Source organism: Budorcas taxicolor, chromosome 17 (genome assembly GCF_023091745.1).
Source record: "Budorcas taxicolor isolate Tak-1 chromosome 17, Takin1.1, whole genome shotgun sequence".
NCBI classification, from domain to species: Eukaryota; Metazoa; Chordata; class Mammalia; order Artiodactyla; family Bovidae; genus Budorcas; species Budorcas taxicolor.
In genome coordinates this window covers 13248799-13267162 of record NC_068926.1, presented here as the reverse complement: position 1 = coordinate 13267162, position 18364 = coordinate 13248799, and the positions used below count along the sequence as shown (strand labels likewise).

At 41.5% G+C, this 18364-nt stretch overlaps 1 protein-coding gene across 3 annotated transcripts in view; it reads left to right on the top strand.

Annotated features, from left to right (window-relative positions):
- The window catches only part of SMAD1 (SMAD family member 1), an 80060-nt gene that overhangs the window by 50295 nt on the left and 11401 nt on the right, over nucleotides 1-18364 (top strand). For 2 of the 3 annotated variants that reach the window (XM_052654442.1, XM_052654443.1), the window contains exons 3-4: nucleotides 10457-10714; nucleotides 13462-13578. In XM_052654442.1, the coding sequence (XP_052510402.1) occupies nucleotides 10457-10714; nucleotides 13462-13578 (375 nt within the window). The remainder of the gene's footprint in view (nucleotides 1-10456; nucleotides 10715-13461; nucleotides 13579-18364) is intronic. The other variant, XM_052654444.1, reaches the window with a different exon arrangement.

Below are 18364 nucleotides of genomic sequence, written 5' to 3'. Positions count from 1 at the left end.
ATCTGTTATAAACTCTGGCTGGGCAGGGACAGTGGCTGTCCCACTGATGTCTGCATCTGCCCCGTCCCCCCAGAGCCTGGCCCCGGGGTTCAGTGAGCATATATGTAGTGCCCAGTGAACATTAGCTAATGTTGCTTCACACCCTCCCTTGTGCCACGTCACTGCCAATAAGCACACAAGATAAAGTGCCCCTGTTCAGGGACTTGGGGCTCTATTTGCATTAAAATTTAACCTCAATTAAGTGTCCTGAGAATCTTTTCTTCAGTGTAGTTTCCCTGACATATCCTGAGGTCAGGAACTTTATTTCATAATTGCATATACTATTAACTTTTAAGTAGTTTTATCCTCTCCACCACTCTCTCCTGGAAATGTTTCTATTTAGGAGGTCACGAACACACACCGAATCGAGGGACATCTGCTTGGTACAGTTATGATACTGGGCACAGCTGCTCTGGCGTTGACTACCCTCCCCGTCCTCACGCCCCCCACACCTGTTTTCAGATGAGAATTGAGGCCACAGGACCTGACCTCAGGGACCTAAGCTCCCATTAGCCCTGGACCATCCTGTTCTTGGGTGACCTCACTGACAGTCCTGAGCGAGGTGTGGTCCGGCACTTGGGCACCATGACTCTCCAGATGAGCACAGCAGCAGCAAACTTGCCCAGTTCTGGGCTAGAAGGGCCTTCAGACCCCTTGCTCTGCAGAGGGAGGAAAATTGAGACCCTGGGAAATTAAGTGACTTTCTCAAAGTCACAGAACTAATAATTAGCATCATCAGGCTAGAACTTGGGCATCTCCACTGTACCCTAAACTCCTTTTCCATGTCTTCAGAACTAAAGAGTGTTTATGTACTGCTGGGTCACAGCCAGCTTATTTGCCATCACGTCTGTGTGGACAGAGGCAACAGCCTGGCAGCTTTGTTATCAGAACTCTCTTGTGTGTGAAAAAGAAATTTTTGTCCATGAACATTTGGCATATCGTAGCCTCATCTGCCTTCATCTGGTTACAAGACTACTTTATGCAGATGACTTCGTGATAGAATTTCAAATACTTCAAAATCTTAAAAACGTTCCCCGATCTGGAGGGTGTGCAAGAATACTTTGCACAGCACAGCCTCCGTCTCCAGGGTTAGCTGTTTCTCTCTTTTTTTTTTTCATTCCTTTTCTCTGTGCCCTGGTAACGCAGAAAAGCTGAGTCCAGTGGCAGAATCACAAATGTCTCCCTGAAACTTGGTTCTGGAAACAAAAATAAATCCTGAAACTTTCCTAGTTTGGTTTCCCTATTGACTAGAAATGGGATTTTATTTCATTTTTTAACTGAATGGTGGCGGTGGTTTTAGTTGCTACGTTGTATTTGGCTCTTGGAACCCCATGGACTGTAGCCTGCGACGCTCCTCTGTCCATGGGAATTTCCCAGGCAAGAATACTGGAGTGGGTTTCCATTTCCTTCTCCAGGGGACCTTCCCGACCCAGGGATTGAACCCACATCTCCTGCCACTAGGGAAGCCCCAACTGAAATAGATGCATAAATACTTCAAAAGGCAGAAATTTTACTTTTTTCCTCTTGAGCGATTAGGAAAAGATACGCAGTTACTAGGAATTTTTGAGTAGGTGGAAGGAGGTGTCGTGAAGTTATCTAGGAGCCTTCCCTCTCACCCCCCAAACTAGAATCCACCTGAAGAGATAGTGTGAAAACAGCTCAAGTTTTTTGTTTATTTTAACCAGGGTTGAAAAGTTGAAAGTTAAGTCGCTCAGTCGTGTCCGACTCTTTGCGACCCCGTGGACTATAGCCCACCAGGCTGCTCCGTCCATGGGATTCTCCAGGGTTAGGACTCTTAAAATACAAGGATGATACTACACATTCGGAGTTTTAAATGATTCAATTCAAAAAGAAATTTATGGGCATAAAGAAAGTGTTTAAACATTGGGCCCCTCTTTCAGAGGAGAGTCTCATAATTCAACTGAACCAGTAGGAACAGTCCTTAAAGGGAAGCTGCAAACTTAAGTCATTCTCTCAAGTTGCCAGGTAGGAGTAGTTTTATCAGGGTGCCGAGGAACAGGGTTCCCGGAAGAGTCAGTGCTCCCCTGTTTCTCTTTTCCCTAAACTAGAAATACACTGAAACATGGAAAGAAATACTAAGAGGAGGACGTGCCTCACCCTCTCTGCCTTCCAGTTTCTGGCCTGAGTCAGTTGTAGAGTTCGCACATCTCCCTCCTCTCGCCTGGCTCAGCAGCCTCTCACCCAGGAAATAAGAATTTCATAGAGGTTTGTTTACACATAGATAATTGGTCTGAATAGTTTTTCTTTTCTCTTCCCCCAATAGCAAACATAGCTTCATATTGAAATATTGCTGAAATGAAAGGAAGAGGAACTGGGGGTCGGGGAGACTCTGGGACAGAGCACGCATCTCCCTGTCCTCAGGAGTCAGCACAGCGAGGCGCCTGCCCTCGTTTTAGAGCAGCTTGTGTGTGTAGACGTAACCCTGCCTAGCTCACTTCCCCCCATCTCTTCTCTTTCGCATTAATACTTCATTCCAGGTCTAGCAGCTGTTTCAGACCCCCATACCATTCCTAAATGTAATCGGTTATTAATAGTTTGGATGACCATAAGATTTGCTGTCCAAACCAGAACCCTTTTGAGAGTGATGTGCTAAGTTGCTGCAGTCGTGTCCGACTCTGCACCCCCGTGGGCTGTAGCCCGCCAGGCTCCTCTGTCCATGGGGATTCTCCAGGCAAGAATGCTGGGGTGGGTTGCCATTCCCTTCGCCAGGGGATCTTCCCCACCCAGGGATTGAACCCGTGTTGCTCATGTTTCCTGCATTGGCAGGTGGGTTCTCTACCACCAGCGCCACCTGGGAAGCCCTTGTGGGAGTGACATTGGGTCACCTATTAATAAATCCATCAGAAAACAGCTACAGGCTGGGACTGTCCCAGGCAAGCCAGAATATATTTATAATCCTCAAGCTACACGAATCAGATTTGATAGTGACTCACCTATTAGCATCATCAAGGAGTTAGAAGTGTTTCATAATTGAACTTATTCGCCTAGACTGGAGTTTTCTCCTGTCAGTTGCCTGACCTTAACTTTAATTTGTCCAGAAACACTTCTAGAGTTTATTCTACTCACTTATCCCTTAAACATCCCTTAAACAGACTATATCAGACAGAATTTAACATTCTTGGAAAGTTGGTCATCAAGTCAGCAGAACCTCAGGGTTTGAGAGTGCCCGTTGCCTTTGTTTGAATCCCAACTCTCCACCCTTTCTCTGGGACCCTTAGGTAAGTTATCCCTCCAGCTTTCTTTTTTGCAGGGTGTGATAATGTGCTCAGCATGGTTCTAGGCTTAAAGTAAATAATTAAGTATTAAGTAAGGTTAAGTAAGGAAGAAATGGAAGACATTAAAAGATACAAATAGAAAAATCATATAACACCAGTAGAAAACTATGTTTAGAGTTTCCTCTTTAAAAAACACAGAAGACAAATAATTACATCACATAGAAGAATATAGTAAATATAACAAATAACTAACAAAAAATAACATGACAGAGTTGATACCAAGTGTGAGTCATATCAATAAATATAAATAGGCTTAATCACCTATTAAAATTAAGAGATTTTCAAATGGGTTCATAAAGCAAAACTCTATGCTGTTTTCAAGAGACACATCCCTCCCCCCCAAGAAAAAGTGATTAAAAAGCTAAAAATCAAGGAATTAGTAAAGATATATCAGGCACCTGTAAACAACAAGTGGAGGATTATGATTCTGATATCACACAAAACAGAATTCAGAAGACCAAAAGGCACAGACCCAGAGAGACACTTCAACACGTTAGGCCTTTTTTGCAGAAACTAACATGTGTGGGTGATTGTTTCGTAAGTGAATATTGAAACACCCTTGTTTGAGTAAATAACAACTTTTTTTGCACTTAATGTGTTTATTTGAAACTTTGTATGTCTCACTAAAGCATTCTAATACTTCATTGGAGCGTGAAAGCAATATAGCTGACATCTCTGTGCAGAAGAGCAGAACGTCTGTTACAAATATACCGTGTATCACTGCACTTTCCCTTAGAAGAGCAGACGCTACACTTTTGGGCAGCATTTTTCTTTTCGTCCTCTGGGCATTATTTCCTCTAGAACATGTTTCTTTTATTTTACTCGATAGTCAACAAGGCAGATGTCTTCAGGGGCTCTTTTAGAAATGAGACATTTCGTGATGTGTCATTTTTAAAGATTTTAATGGTCATAAACTTGCATTTATAATATATACACGGTTGGAACAAAGACCTAAGAGAGTGACATGTGAATGATTATGACAATCATAAGTTGTGTAATGAATGCTGGATCGACCTTAAGCTCTAAAACTTCGTGATACATATGGTCAGTGATGTGTTAAAGTGAACATATATGCACCAAATATCACAGCAGCCTCCTGTATAAAGTACAGTACGGCAGGAAAAAGAAATAGAAACACACCCAATAATAGGAACGTTAATACACCAGTCTAAACACATGACCGGTCAGGTGGGAAAACCTAAGTAATCACAGCAGCCAGAGATTGGAAAACCACCCACAGGCCAAGTCAGGTCTGTGAGCTGTTTTTGTAAGTAGAGCTTTTTAACACAGCCACACCCAGCCGCTCTGCAGTTGCGGTGCCCAGGCTTCCCATTGCAGCGACCGCTCTTGTGGCGGGGCACAGGCTCTGGGGCTCACGGGCTTCAGTAGTTGTGGCACACGGGCACGGTTGCTCTGCGGCATGCGGAGTCCGTCTAGAGCAGGGATTGAACCTGTGCCTTCTGCATTGGCAGGCGGATTCTTTACCGCTGGGCCACCAAAGAAGCCCCATTCCCATTACTTTTGAACGTAGTATTGGCGCTACTCATCAGTTCAGTTAGGCACAAGAAAATAATTTGAAAGGAAGCAGTAAAATTAGCTGTGGGAGACATGATCATTTGCTGGAGAACTAACTCTACAGTGAGTCAATGATAAAAATAACTGAGACAATAAAAGAATTCATCCAGAAAATAGAAACGTCAATAACCAATATATAAATAATTACCAGATAGAAGGTATAAGTGAAAGTGAACGGTATAAGGTAAAAGTGAAAACTCCATTTAAAATAGCAACAGAAGAGATAAAATACTTAATAAACTTAATAAGAAATGTTTAAAACCTAATACAGTGTTATAGGTTAAATTCTGTCCCCTGCAAAATGTATCTGTTGAAGCCCCAGTCAGAAGTACCTAAGAATGTGACTGTATGTGGAAATAGGGCCTTTAAAAAGTTAAAATGAGGCCGTTAGGCTGGACTCAAAACCGATTGGTATCCTAATAAGAAGAGGAGATGGCGACATACATAGAGACACCAGGGAAGTAATACGGAAGAACCACAGCAAGTGGCCATCTGCAAGCCAAGAAGACAGGCTTCAGAAGAAACGAGCTTGCCAAACACCTTACTCTTGGACTTCCAGCCACCAGAACTTTGAGTAAATAAATCTCTGCGGTTTAAGCCCCACGGTCTGTGGTATTTTGTTATGGGCAGGCCTAGCAAACTGGTACAGATAGTAGCTATGGAACGATCCTGAAAGACACAAAAGTAGACTTGACCTTCCCGGTTCTTGAATAAAGTAGCTTAACGTTATAAGATATTAATTCTTACTAAGTTAATGATTAAATACAATGTGATCCCAGTAAAAGGATCAATAATCTTCTTTTTCTGGAGGTCGACAAGGTGACCATCGAAGTTCATATGAAAAAGTAAGCATGTGAGTAAAACCGTGAAGTGGACTGTGAGAGGGGACTAGCCCTACAGATATTAGCATACACTATAAAGTCTCTGCAGGTCTTCCCAGGGGGCTCAGTGGTTAAAAATCCGCCTGCAGTGCAGGTGATGCAAGAGACGCGGGTTCAGTCCCTGGGTCGGGAAGGTCCCTTAGAAGAGGAGATGGCAACCCACTCCAGTATTCCTGCCTGTAAAATTCCGTGGATAGAGGAGCCTCGCAGGCTACAGTCTGTGGGGGTCGCGTAGCGTTGAGCGTGACTGAGCACACTTGCACACACAGAGTCTCTATAATTAGACAGAGTGACATGGGGCAGCGGACTAGAACGGAATGGGATGGAACATCTTGAAAACAGACCCTAACGTACGCGGAAGCGTATGAGAAAGGCGGCATCTCTGACCACTAGGACAGAGGTGGGCTCTTTGGTAAATAGTATTGGGGCAGCTGGCTAGCTATTTGGAAAGATAAAATTAGATCTATTCCTTATGGTATAAATAAACTGAGCTCCAGATGAATCAGAGATTTAGATAAAATATGATACCTTACATGCATTGGAAGAATGCTTGGATGAATCCTCCTTGCAACCTGGGTGTAGAAGAAGACTTTCTATGACTCAAAATCCACATGCAATTAAAAAAAAGAAAAATTGACTACCAAAAAATAAACTTGCACATAAGCAAAGTTAAGCAAACTGACAGACTGTGATAAGCTATTTGGAACATAATATAATCATGGGCTGATATCTCTAATATATATAAGATATATAGATAAGATATAATATTTTATATATAGATAATATATCTTATTTATGATATATCATATAGATAATATATAATATCTGTAATATGGATAAGATATTATATATTTGCCTATATATTTATATGATTGATTTATTTTAATGAAAAATGGAAAAACCAAAAATGAGCAAAAGGTACAAGCAGACAAAAGAAGACTAAAATAGGTCTTCTGAAGTACATCAAAAGATGATCAACATGAAAAGATATAGAAAAGGAATATAAAAGGGCACCAAAGTGCCTACCATTTTTTCACCCATCCAACTGTCAAAAAAGTAAAAAACTTGACAGAATAGTCTGTTCAGGAGACATCTGGGGGGAAGTCACTTTCGTTTGTTGCTTGTAGCTATGCAAAATGGTACAACCCCTATGCATGGATACTTGATGATAACAAAATTATACCTTTCTTTACCCTTTCACACAGTATTTCCACTTCGAGGATACACCTTTAACAGTCCTACAGTATATGCATGGAGTTATTCATTGCAGTACTGTATATAATGGTTAAAATGTTGCGAACTACCTACATGCCCAGATGTTGGAGATAGGTTGAATAAACTATGGTGCTGTTAGCTATAAAAACAAATTAGGAAGATCTCTATAGGTAGTATGAAGTTAATTCTAGAATGTGCCAAGAGCCATGTCATTGGGAAAGATGCTGGGAAGGATTGAAGGCCAAAGGAGAAGAGGATGAGATGGTTAGAGAGCATCACAGGCTCGATGGATGTGAATCTGAGCAAACTCCGGGAGATGGTGAAGGACAGGGAGGCCCAGCGCAGTCCCTGGGGTCTCAAAGACCAGGACACGACTTGGCGACTAAACAACAACAAACAGTTGAAAAAAGCGACGTGCAGGGGCTGCCTTTATTTTTAGTAATAAAGATGAAATAAGAAAGCAAACATTTATCTGCTTAATTTCCTCAAGAAGATGCACAGGAACCAGAAAAAAAAAAAGAAATTGATTATCCTCTGAGGAGATTAGATGGGCAAACTGAGTAAATAAATTGTAATATATACATGTAATGAGGTGTTACACACAACATTGGATGAGTCATACAAACACACAACATTGGATGAGTCATACAAACATCATGTTGAACTAAAGCCAAACACAAGGGTGTATATGATTGCGTTTATATGAAGATTTGTACATTTTACTATAGATGTGTGATACCTCAATACCTTTTTTAAGTTCATTAAAATATACCTGTACCTACATCAGGAGTGGCAAAATCATCTCACCTTTTAATTATCAGAGGTGAGAAAAAAGGTATTGATCTTGTCAAGTTCATCTGTAGAGTGCTGCTTTGTTGTAACTGGTGGTTCACTTCAGAGGTCACCTACAAAAGCTGATTGATCTCGCCTGTGGTGTACACCAAGGGCAGACCTGTGCTTTAGAGCCAGACCACTGCACACCAAACAACAGGTACACGGGGACACGTGCGCAGAGCATCCACTGGAGGTGCAGAAATACATTGCCTTCCCTGCCTTCCCCTGCAGGCAGTGGGGAAGACAGAAATGCCCAGTTGTAAAGCTGTTAGGCAATAGGAGTGGCTGAAACAGGAGCCCAAGGAAGGTGGGGAGGGGAGGGCGAGAGAAGAGAGACGGAGAATTGATTTTTCTGTTGCTGTCTGTGCTCCTGTTGGTAGGAGGGTTTAGAGGCCAGTATTTTCTAGGTTTTAAAGGTAAGCATCAGAATGGAGAAGTTATAGTTAGGTGACTATAAACACAAATAGGGAAGCGGTTATTCAAGTTGTAACAGCTGAAAGAAAAAGGGAAAGTGTTTGATTGTGTAGGTAATTTAAAGATATTTGCACTAGTTTACAGCATGTGTCTATTTTGGAATATATTGGGTTGACCAAAAAGTTCATCTTATGGAAAAACTCAAATAAACCTTCCAACCAACCCAATAGATTTCTGTTGGTGTTGGGAAAGTGCTCGTGGCTATTGGAAACTTTTTCTTGAACCAGAGTAGTTTACATTTCAAGTGATTACTGAAAGGTAAAAGGAAGAATTATGTCTTTTTGTTTTCCTGTATTTCTCTTCATAGGTCTTTTTTTTTTTTAATTGGCGTATTATTGATTTCGGTGTTGTGCTTGTTTTAGACACAGCAAAGTGATTCTGCTGTAGACGTATATATACACACCCACGCACATTCTTTTTCAGATTCTTTTCCATTATAAGTAACAATCATGCTTTTGATTTGGACAGACTCCATCACTTTGTGAAAAAGGAAATACATTTATTACACTAAAAAGATTTGTTTCTAAGGGATTAAGTTGTAGGGAAATCAGTGAATTTTATGGAGGATTATGGAGACATTTAAGATGCAGCATATGAGACATTTTAACACCTTCAGAAACCCGATTTTTACTTAAACAGTTTTCAGCTCGTGAATCAGTTATAATCCAAGTGTTAAGAGCACTTTCTACACTTTCTCCTGTAGAAATGATATAAGCCATGGATAGATTGACTGGAAGGCCCTCAAAAATCTACTTAATTCCTAATGCCACTAAATACGGTTTCTTGGGGAAAATGTATTCTGAGTCCTAACTCCTAGTAACAATAACAGATTTTAAATCTCCTTTCTCCTCTTGTGCAGTTTACCAAATGGACTGTTTCTCTCCTTCTAACCAAGGCCACAAGAGCAGTAGGGATTCCAGGGACCTTTATTTTTCGGGAGGAGCCATCTGGTGACGCTGGCAAGAAGCTTAGGGACAACCCAGTTAGGGTTCTGGTAGCTGGCCCATCCCTTCCCTTCTCATCGCCCTTGTAAGTGGCTTTGCCTCTGGAGTTTTCTGGAGATTGAGAACAACCCTGCTAATTACTGACTCCTTAGGTTCCTAACACACAGAGCTTTGGGGAGCGATTTGACTTGTTTTATTTCCTTCTCTACTAGTGGGTACATTTTTTTGACCTTTGTACCTTGAGTATTCAGTTGGTAAAATGCTGATTGTATTGCTTCCTTTTCCTATCTGGTAGTGATAAGGATTGCTGAGAAGTGGTAAATACATTCAGATCCTTAGAGGAAAGTGTTCATGAAGTGTGGCTACTAGGACACACTGTAAAGTCTGTCCCACAAAACATTGTATTTTTATCTAATTAATTATCTTCATTGGCGTTTGGATTTTATACTGCTCATTGTATTTATTGTCTCAACCTTAGTTACTATTGCTTTGGTTTAAAGTGAGCTAACGTGTCCATTTAAAACCTCTGTGGTGAGTGAGTAGGAACCACCCCGGTGGTCCAGGGGCTGGGATTTTGCCTTCAAATGCAGGGGGCGCGGGTTCGGTTCCTGGTGAGGGAGCTGAGATCCCACGTGCCTCTCAGCCAAAGAAATCAAAACATTAAACAGAAGCAGTATTGTAACAAATTCAATAAAGATTTAATTTTAAAACATTTATGGTGGATAATACACAGCATTCAATAAATAGTATTAGCTCTTAAGTGTGAAATCTTTTCCGCCAGGGAGGTAAACTGGAATTGTCAGTGGCGCTACCTTGGTTTTTAGTGGGTGAGAAAATTAAGAATCGAGGAACTTTAACATTTTTCACATAAAAGAACGTATTTTGCAGTCTTTGCCTGGGCACTTTGTTGATGCTGCTGGTCTCGGGCTGAGCTGTCAGTGATTCTGAGCAGACCATCGTTCTTACCTTACCGCATTTGTGCATTTGTTCCCGAGTGGGAAATGGCTTTTCATTTGAATGGGGCTTTTCATTTGAATGGTGCTTTTGAGTTGGCAGCAGGACAAGGTTCAAATAACTTGTTGTGACTTACAGATTATGTTTCAACTTTGTTGTATTTTAGTGTGACCTTATGAAAAGATTTTTCATCATTCTCATTTTGGCCCCTCTTTTTGTTTTTTTCCCCTTTCCTCCTTTCCAGTTCTTCCTCCAGTACTGGTTCCAAGACACAGCGAATACAATCCTCAGCACAGCCTCTTAGCTCAGTTCCGCAACTTAGGGCAAAATGAGCCTCACATGCCACTCAACGCCACTTTCCCGGATTCTTTCCAGCAGCCCAACAGCCATCCGTTTCCTCATTCTCCCAACAGCAGTTACCCCAACTCTCCTGGAAGCAGCAGCAGCACGTACCCTCACTCTCCGACCAGCTCAGACCCAGGAAGCCCCTTTCAGATGCCAGGTAGGTTGCCGCGTTCGGTAATGTTCTGTGGTTAATGAGACACGTCATCACAGTGTCATGAAGAAGCCGGGTTTCCTGGAATGGGAAGAGCTCGCAAGCCTTGGGACATGGCGCTGTGCTCTAAAACTCAGGATACAACTTTGAATGAAAGGACACACCTCGTAGCCAAGCAAGGCAGTGTTTTATTTGTCCAGCACAGATGCTTGAATACGTTTTCGTGTTTGATTTTTGAAAGGTTTCGAAACAGCTGCATCCTTCTGGGAGTGGCATGGTTGTTCCAGCCTTTGCTCTTGATAAAAGCAAGCGGAAAAAAAATAGCACGCCGCACACATTTGCTGTTTTCATGCAAGGAAAAAAAAAAAAACCCTGTCATAAGTGCAACCTCAGAAAAGATATTTCCTGGGGGATCTCACACACACACCCCCCCCACACACACACTTAATTAAATTCGTTTAAGTGGTGATGTAATCCTGAGAAACATACACTTGAACAACAAAGGATTTGCAACAGAAGCACTGGAAACCATCTGCTTGTTTAACTTAGCAAAGACAAAAGACCATTATCCTTCTGTAGACTTCTCTGAGGGTGTAATGTCTGTCAATTAAATGATTAATTAGGACATTATATTTTTCGAGTTATAGGTTAATAAGCCAGCATCTCAGAACAATAAAAATGATTAGTGCCAGATTTCTAGCCAGTCAGCCTCACAGAGGGTACATTAAACAAAGATACACTTGACATCTATTAACATTTCAAGAAGGGAAAATGAGTGGGCAAGCATGTTTAACATATTGAAATCTTTGGGGGCAAATTTGAATTCGATAGCAGAGTTAGTGTCTTCTCAAAAAACTACAGAGTGGCCCATACTTGATATTCTTATCTTTTATTTATGTATTTAGTGCTTTTTTACATTTTAAGCCTGTTTATATTGAACTGGCTTGTTTTTCAGTCAGAAACTGTTTAAGATGAGGATGGGAGATAGATTTATTTCAAAATCCAACTCATATCATCTGGTGATTTCCTATCCCCCTCCTGGACCCGTTGAGTTTGAGGAACAGGTTAGAGGCAAGGTTAGATGTTTTGGGTGGCTTTGAAGCAGTGGCAGACTCAAGGTAGCCCCAAGAGTAGAAAATAGTGAAGATTATTGCTTGAATTTACACCTTGTCCCTGGCTGTCAGGGACTGAGGCACAGGCCAAGTAGAGAAAACATGAAGCAGAGAAAGCTGAAGGGGTGGAAGGAGGGCCTCAGGGAGAGAGCAGAGCATCACCCATAGTATGCGGTCCTTCCCACCGGAGCTGAGGCCACAGGGGCTTGATGAAGTTTTCACCAGTCTGCTTGCAGAAATTTATTGGATTTGGTCTCAGAGGAGGCTCTTTGTCTTCATTTTTGGCTGGAAATAAAACAGAGGCAGTGTTACAGCTGCAAGGAAGAAGCTGAATTTTAAAAAAGCAGTAGAAAGGGTAGAAAAGGCGTCCGGGTCAGGTCCCCACGGTCCCGTCTCTGTGCTCGTAGTGGCTGAGCGGTGAGGGGGTGGGGGGTGGGGGAGGCGGTGGGGGTGGCCAGGGAGCGATTCAGCTGGAGAGTCAGTCTGGGAAATCACTGAGAAACTCTGCGAGAGCCGCGTTAGCTTTTTCTGTCTGACGGTTGCCCCAAGTGGTGTCGAGCACTCACCCAGGCTACTGGTTAAGGTGAAGCTGTGTTTCCTGTTCTGTCATATGTGCCAGATGGTACCATGAGCTCGCCATGGCCCTTGAGGAACTCATTTTTCCATCACAAAGAATTATTTGTGGGAAAGCCATACCCTTTATTTTACTTAAGAAAATACAAGACTGGGACTTCGCTGGTGGTCCAGTGGTTAAGACTTCCTTCCAGTGCAGGGGCTGTAGGTTTCATACCTGGTCGGGGTGCTGAGGTCCCACATGCATCGTGGCAAAAAAAAACCAAAACATGAAACAGAAGCAATGCCATACAAATTCAGTAAAGACTTAAAAATTGGTCCACATCAAAAACAAAAGTGAAAAATGTGGAAGCACAAGATTTGTGTTAGTGTTGTTTCAAAAATCACGGTGTTTGCATCTTATTTGCCAGTTGATTGTGAACTTTTCCAGAAGAAATGTATACAAAAATTCTGAAATAGAAGATAGTTGTGACAAACTGATTTATTTCCTCTAATTCTGTTGCTAGAGGCTAGTGATTATTTGAGTGGATAGGAAGTTAGGTGGTCCTAGCAGACTTCTTGAAGTCATGGGAAATTCAGAGTATGAGTCAGTAAGTTGGCTGTCGTGAAACTCAGTTGGTAAGTTCCTAAGAGCCCATAGATTTAATGCATGAGACCCTGAAGCTCCTTTTCTGAAGAAGTCATGTGTAGCTTTCAAAAGTTTTCCATCTACGGGGGAAATGACAAAATGCAGAGGTCCTTTGAAAGTGGGTTGTCTGCAAGAACGTTTAAATACTCTTCTGATTGTTTTAAAAAGGAGTGATCCCGAGTAGGCAGACAGCTTCTAGAACTGGTACACGATGCTTTTTTCCCACTGAATTTTCACTGCAGTCATATAAGAATATGAGATGGTAGCCATCTTCAAAAAGCATACCCCAAGTATCATCTAGTCTTCAGATGGGGAGGGTGAAGTGGCCACTTAATCTCATAAGAATTTCGGCATGGAAGAGAATATATGTTTTAAGCTTGTGTGCTTGCATGTTTACTAAGGATAAACAAATCTTTTTTTTTTCCCTCCAAATTTTGTAGCAGATACACCCCCACCTGCTTACCTGCCCCCTGAAGACCCCATGACCCAGGATGGCTCTCAACCCATGGACACAAATATGATGGCGCCTTCTCTGCCCTCAGAAATCAACAGAGGAGGTAAAATGAACTGCTGCTTATTCTCCCTTTAGAGTCTGAAGTTCTCTGTCCAAATGTTGCTCGCTCTCACAAATTTTTTATTAGTCTTGAAAAAGATAGCTATTTGAAAAGGAGCATTTATAATAGAATTTCACTAGAAAGAATTCCTTGGTTTAGAAATAAGCCTTTTATATGAAGAACGGATACACCGATTTAGCTAATGAAAGTCTAAATATAATTGTGCAGCCATCTGTTTAGAGCCTTAGTACTTAATACCTCCAAATTGGTGATAAAAGAATATTTTTAAGTGAAAGACAAAGGGATGTTGAGCGGGGGTGGGAAGTGAATATAAAATTGAAATCGAGTTTTCACTGTGATTTGCAAAATGAAAAGTTCATACAACAAGGCGTTCCAAACGCTTCTTTTGTTGTCAGGATAAATATTTATAAGCCTCATCTTCCTTCTGGCCCTCATCTAGAATAGTGGCAGCTGAACCAAACTAATAGCATTTGTTCCCTGTGTGCATGCTTCAATTAAGGCAAATGGAAGGACTTCTCAGGTGGCACAGTGGTAAAGGATCCGCCTACAATGAAGGGCACACAGGTTCAGTACCTGGGTTGGGAAGATCCCCTTGAGTAGGAAATGGCAACCCACTCCAGTATTCTTGCCTGGAGGATTCCATGGACAGGAGCCTGGCTGGCTACAGTCCGTGGGGTCACAAAGAGTCTGACACGACTTTGTGACTAAAAGACAGCAACTCAAATTGAGGTTAAAATACAAGTTCATTATTAGGTATGTCTTATTTCATTCTTTCAGTTCAGTTCAGTCGGTCAGTCATGTCCAACTCTTTGGAACCCCATGAATTGCAGCATGCCAGGTCTCCCTGACCATCACCAACTCCCAGAGTTCACCCAAATTCATGTGCATCGAGTCGGTGATGCCATCCAGCCATCTCATCCTCTGTCGTCCCCTTCTTCTCCTGCCCCTAATCCCTCCCAGCATCAGGCTTTTTTCCAATGAGTCAGCTCTTCGCATGAGGTGGCCAAAGTATTGGAGTTTCAGCTTTAGCATCAGTCCTTCCAAAGAACAGCCAGGACTGATCTCCTTTAGAATGGACTGGTTGGATCTTGCAGTCCAAGGGACTCTCAGGAGTCTTCTCCAACACCACAGTTCAAAAGCATCAATTCTTCGGTGCTTACCGTTTTTCACAGTGCAACTCTCACATGCATACATGACCACAGGAAAAACCATAGCCTTGACTAGATGGACCTTTGTTGGCAAAGTAATGTCTCTGCTTTTGAATATGCTATCTAGGTGGGTCATCACTTTCCTTCCAAGGAGTAAGCGTTTTTTAATTTCATGGCTGCAGTCACCATCTCCAGTGATTTTGGAGCCCCAAAAATAAAGTCTTCCACTGTTCCCCCATCTATTTGCCATGAAGTGATGGGACCAGATGCCATGATCTTTGTTTTCTGAATGTTGAGCTTTAAGCCAACTTTTTCACTCTCCACTTTCACTTTCATCAAGAGGTTTTTTAGTTCCTCTTCACTTTCTGCCATAAGGGTGGTGTCATCTGCATATCTGAGGTTACTGATATTTCTCCCGGCAATCTTGATTTCAGCTTGTGCTTCTTCCAGCCCAGCGTTTCTCATGATGTACTCTGCACATAAGTTAAATAAGCAGGGTGACAATATACAGCCTTGAAGTACTCCTTTTCCTATTTGGAACCAGTCTGTTGATCCATATCCAGTTCTAACTGTTGCTTCTTGACTTCCATACAGGTTTCTCAAGAGGCGGGTCAGGTGGTCTGGTATTCCCATCTCTTTCAGAATTTTCCACAGTTTATTGTGATCCAATCAAAGGCTTTGACATAGTCAGTAAAGCAGAAATAGATGTTTTTCTGGAACTCTCTTGCTTTTTCCATGATCCAGCGGATGTTGGCAATTTGATCTCCAGTTCCTCTGCCTTTTCTAAAACCAGCTTGAACATCAGGAAGTTCATGGTTCACGTATTGCTGAAGCCTGGCTTGGAGAATTTTGAGCATTACTTTACTAGCATGTGAGATGAGTGCAATTGTGCAGTAGTTTGAGCATTCTTTGGCATTGCCTTTCTTTGGGATTGGAATGAAAACTGACCTTTTCCAGTCCTGTGGCCACTGCTGAGTTTTCCAAATTTGCTGGCATATTGAGTGCAGCACTTTCACAGCATCATCTTTCAGGATTTGAAACAGCTCCACTGGAATTCCATCACCTCCACTAGCTTTGTTCATCATGATACTTTCTAAGGCCCACTTGATTTCCCATTGCAGGATGTCAGGCTCTAGGTGAGTGATCACACCATCGTGATTATCTGGGTCGTGAAGATCTTTTTTGTACAGTTCTTCTGTGTATTCTTGCCACCTCTTAATATCTTCTGCTTCTGTTAGGTCCATACCATTTCTGTCCTTTATTGAGCCCATCTTTGCATGAAATGTTCCCTTGGTATCTCTGATTTTCTTGAAGAGATCTCTAGTCTTTCCCATTCTGTTGTTTTCCTCTATTTCTTTGCATTGTTTGCTGAAAAAGGCTTTCTTATCTCTTCTTGCTATTCTTTGGAACTCTGCATTCAGATGCTTATATCTTTCCTTTTCTCCTTTGCTTTTCGCCTGTCTTCTTTTCACAGCTATTTGTAAGGCCTCCTCAGACAGCCATTTTGCTTTTTTTGCATTTCTTTTCCATGAGGATTGTCTTGATCCCTGTCTCCTGTACAATGTCACAAGCCTCCGTCCATAATTCATCAGGCACTCTCTATCAGATCTAGGCCCTTAAATCTATTTCTCACTAATCGTAAGGAATTTGATTTAGGTCATACCTGAATGGTCTAGCGGTTTTCCCTACTTTCTTCAATTTAAGTCTGAATTTGGCAATAAGGAGTTCATGATCTGAGCCACAGTCAGCTCCTGGTCTTGTTTTTGCTGGCTGTATGGAGCTTCTCCATCTTTGGCTGCAAAGAATATAATCAATCTGATTTCCATGTTGACCATCTGGTGATGTCCATGTGTAGAGTCTTCTCTTGTGTTGTTGGAAGAGGGTGTTTGCTATGACCAGTGAGAATTAGCACTTTTTAAAGTAAAGGACTGGAAATAACCTCAGACTTTGTCAGAAGTCACAGATATTTTTTTAAGTTTTTCAAAGTTGATGATGAACTCAGAGATCTTTCCTGTAATGTGCAGTGCAATAAATTGGAAGTCATACCTTTTTAAGGTGTAAACATTTCTTATATCTTTTTTATTGGCTATGTGTTTTATTTTTTTACTGACTCTGGATTTTGATAATCTGTGAAGCATCTTCTCAAACATATAATTATGAGCTGACAAAGATTCTGGTTGGAGAAAATAACTCCTGTCTCACACACCTTTGGAATGTGTATTTGGGGAACAGAAGAGAACGGGCACAGCCTGAAACGGTTACGAGCATGTGGACTTGCGGCCATGGTTGTTAAACTCAGAATGTCTGATTTCAGAAAACAGACTTTTAATTGGCTTTCAGATTTTTCCTTTAAATGGCTAGAAATTGCTTCCCCACTAGAAAGTAAGTTTACAGTTAATGTTTTTCTAAGGACTGTTGGCTTTGTTGAACCTTGGTGGTTTTCCTGGAGCAAGGGGTCAGCACACTGCAGCCCACAGGCCACGTCAGCCTGCTGCCTATTTTTATAAATAAAGCTTTATTGGGACGTGGCCATGTTTATTCATTACATATTATCTGTGGATGTTTTTGCACAGCTAGGGCACAGTTGAATAGTGGCCATAGAGACTGTGTGGCCTCTAAGACCTTACTGGCCTTTTACAGAAAAAATTTGTCAGTCTCCAAGCTAGATGAATAGTACTTTGAATGATCCCGGTAGCTGATTAAAGCCTTCTCTTAATGACGTTGCAGCCTTCTTTAAGATTTGGTACCTGTAAATCTGAAAGAACCTTGCTGATTGACATAATAGCTGATTGACATGGGATGACACTTAGCAATCATGGAAGATGGTGTTTGTTTTCAACTCACCTGCTTAAATGTGTAAAGCAGCTAATGTATGGATGGATTTTTTTTAATGATTGTTTTTCTTAATTTCTTTACCGTATTCTAAAGTAAGGGGCATTTTAATATTCATGGAGGTTGATGTTCAGAACACAGAGGTCATTCTCCTTTAACAGAGTTCATGCTTCCAACATGGATTTTCTTTTTTTTTTAATGATTGTATACTCCAGGCTTCATAAAACCTCAGATCATTACATATTGGCACAGTGGAAATATATGGTTTATATTCCTGGAATCTCTAAAGCAGTGATATAAGAGGTTTTACTGCAGAAGGAACTTATCTTTAGAACCTTTTAGTTGCAAATGTTTAGAAGCATGTTCTGTTTGGAGATTTGTTAGTCTTAAGAGATTTGACTTAACAAGCTGCATCCTGTCAGTAAAGTTGGGTAATTTCCATTGTTGGCCCATTCTGGGAATGGAGAGACAAAACACACCTGCTCTGCATGACTTAAAGCAAATATAAGGAAGTTAGCATGAAATCTGGGTGAGAGAGATATGATTCATCCAGGAAGAATGGCCAGCTGGCAGGATTTCTTCCTGAGTTTGAGGACTGGAGCAAGGCTGTAACTGTGAGAGTTACTGGCAACATGAAGTCAAGTAAGTTCTTATCAATAATTAGAAACTGATTTTTCACTGCTTTCGAAAAGCATCGGTGTACTGAGACATTGTCCAGAGTCATTCCTTTTTTGTGCCAGCACCTTTGGCATATTTCCTGTCCTCTGTTGTTCTCTCCCCACTTGTTT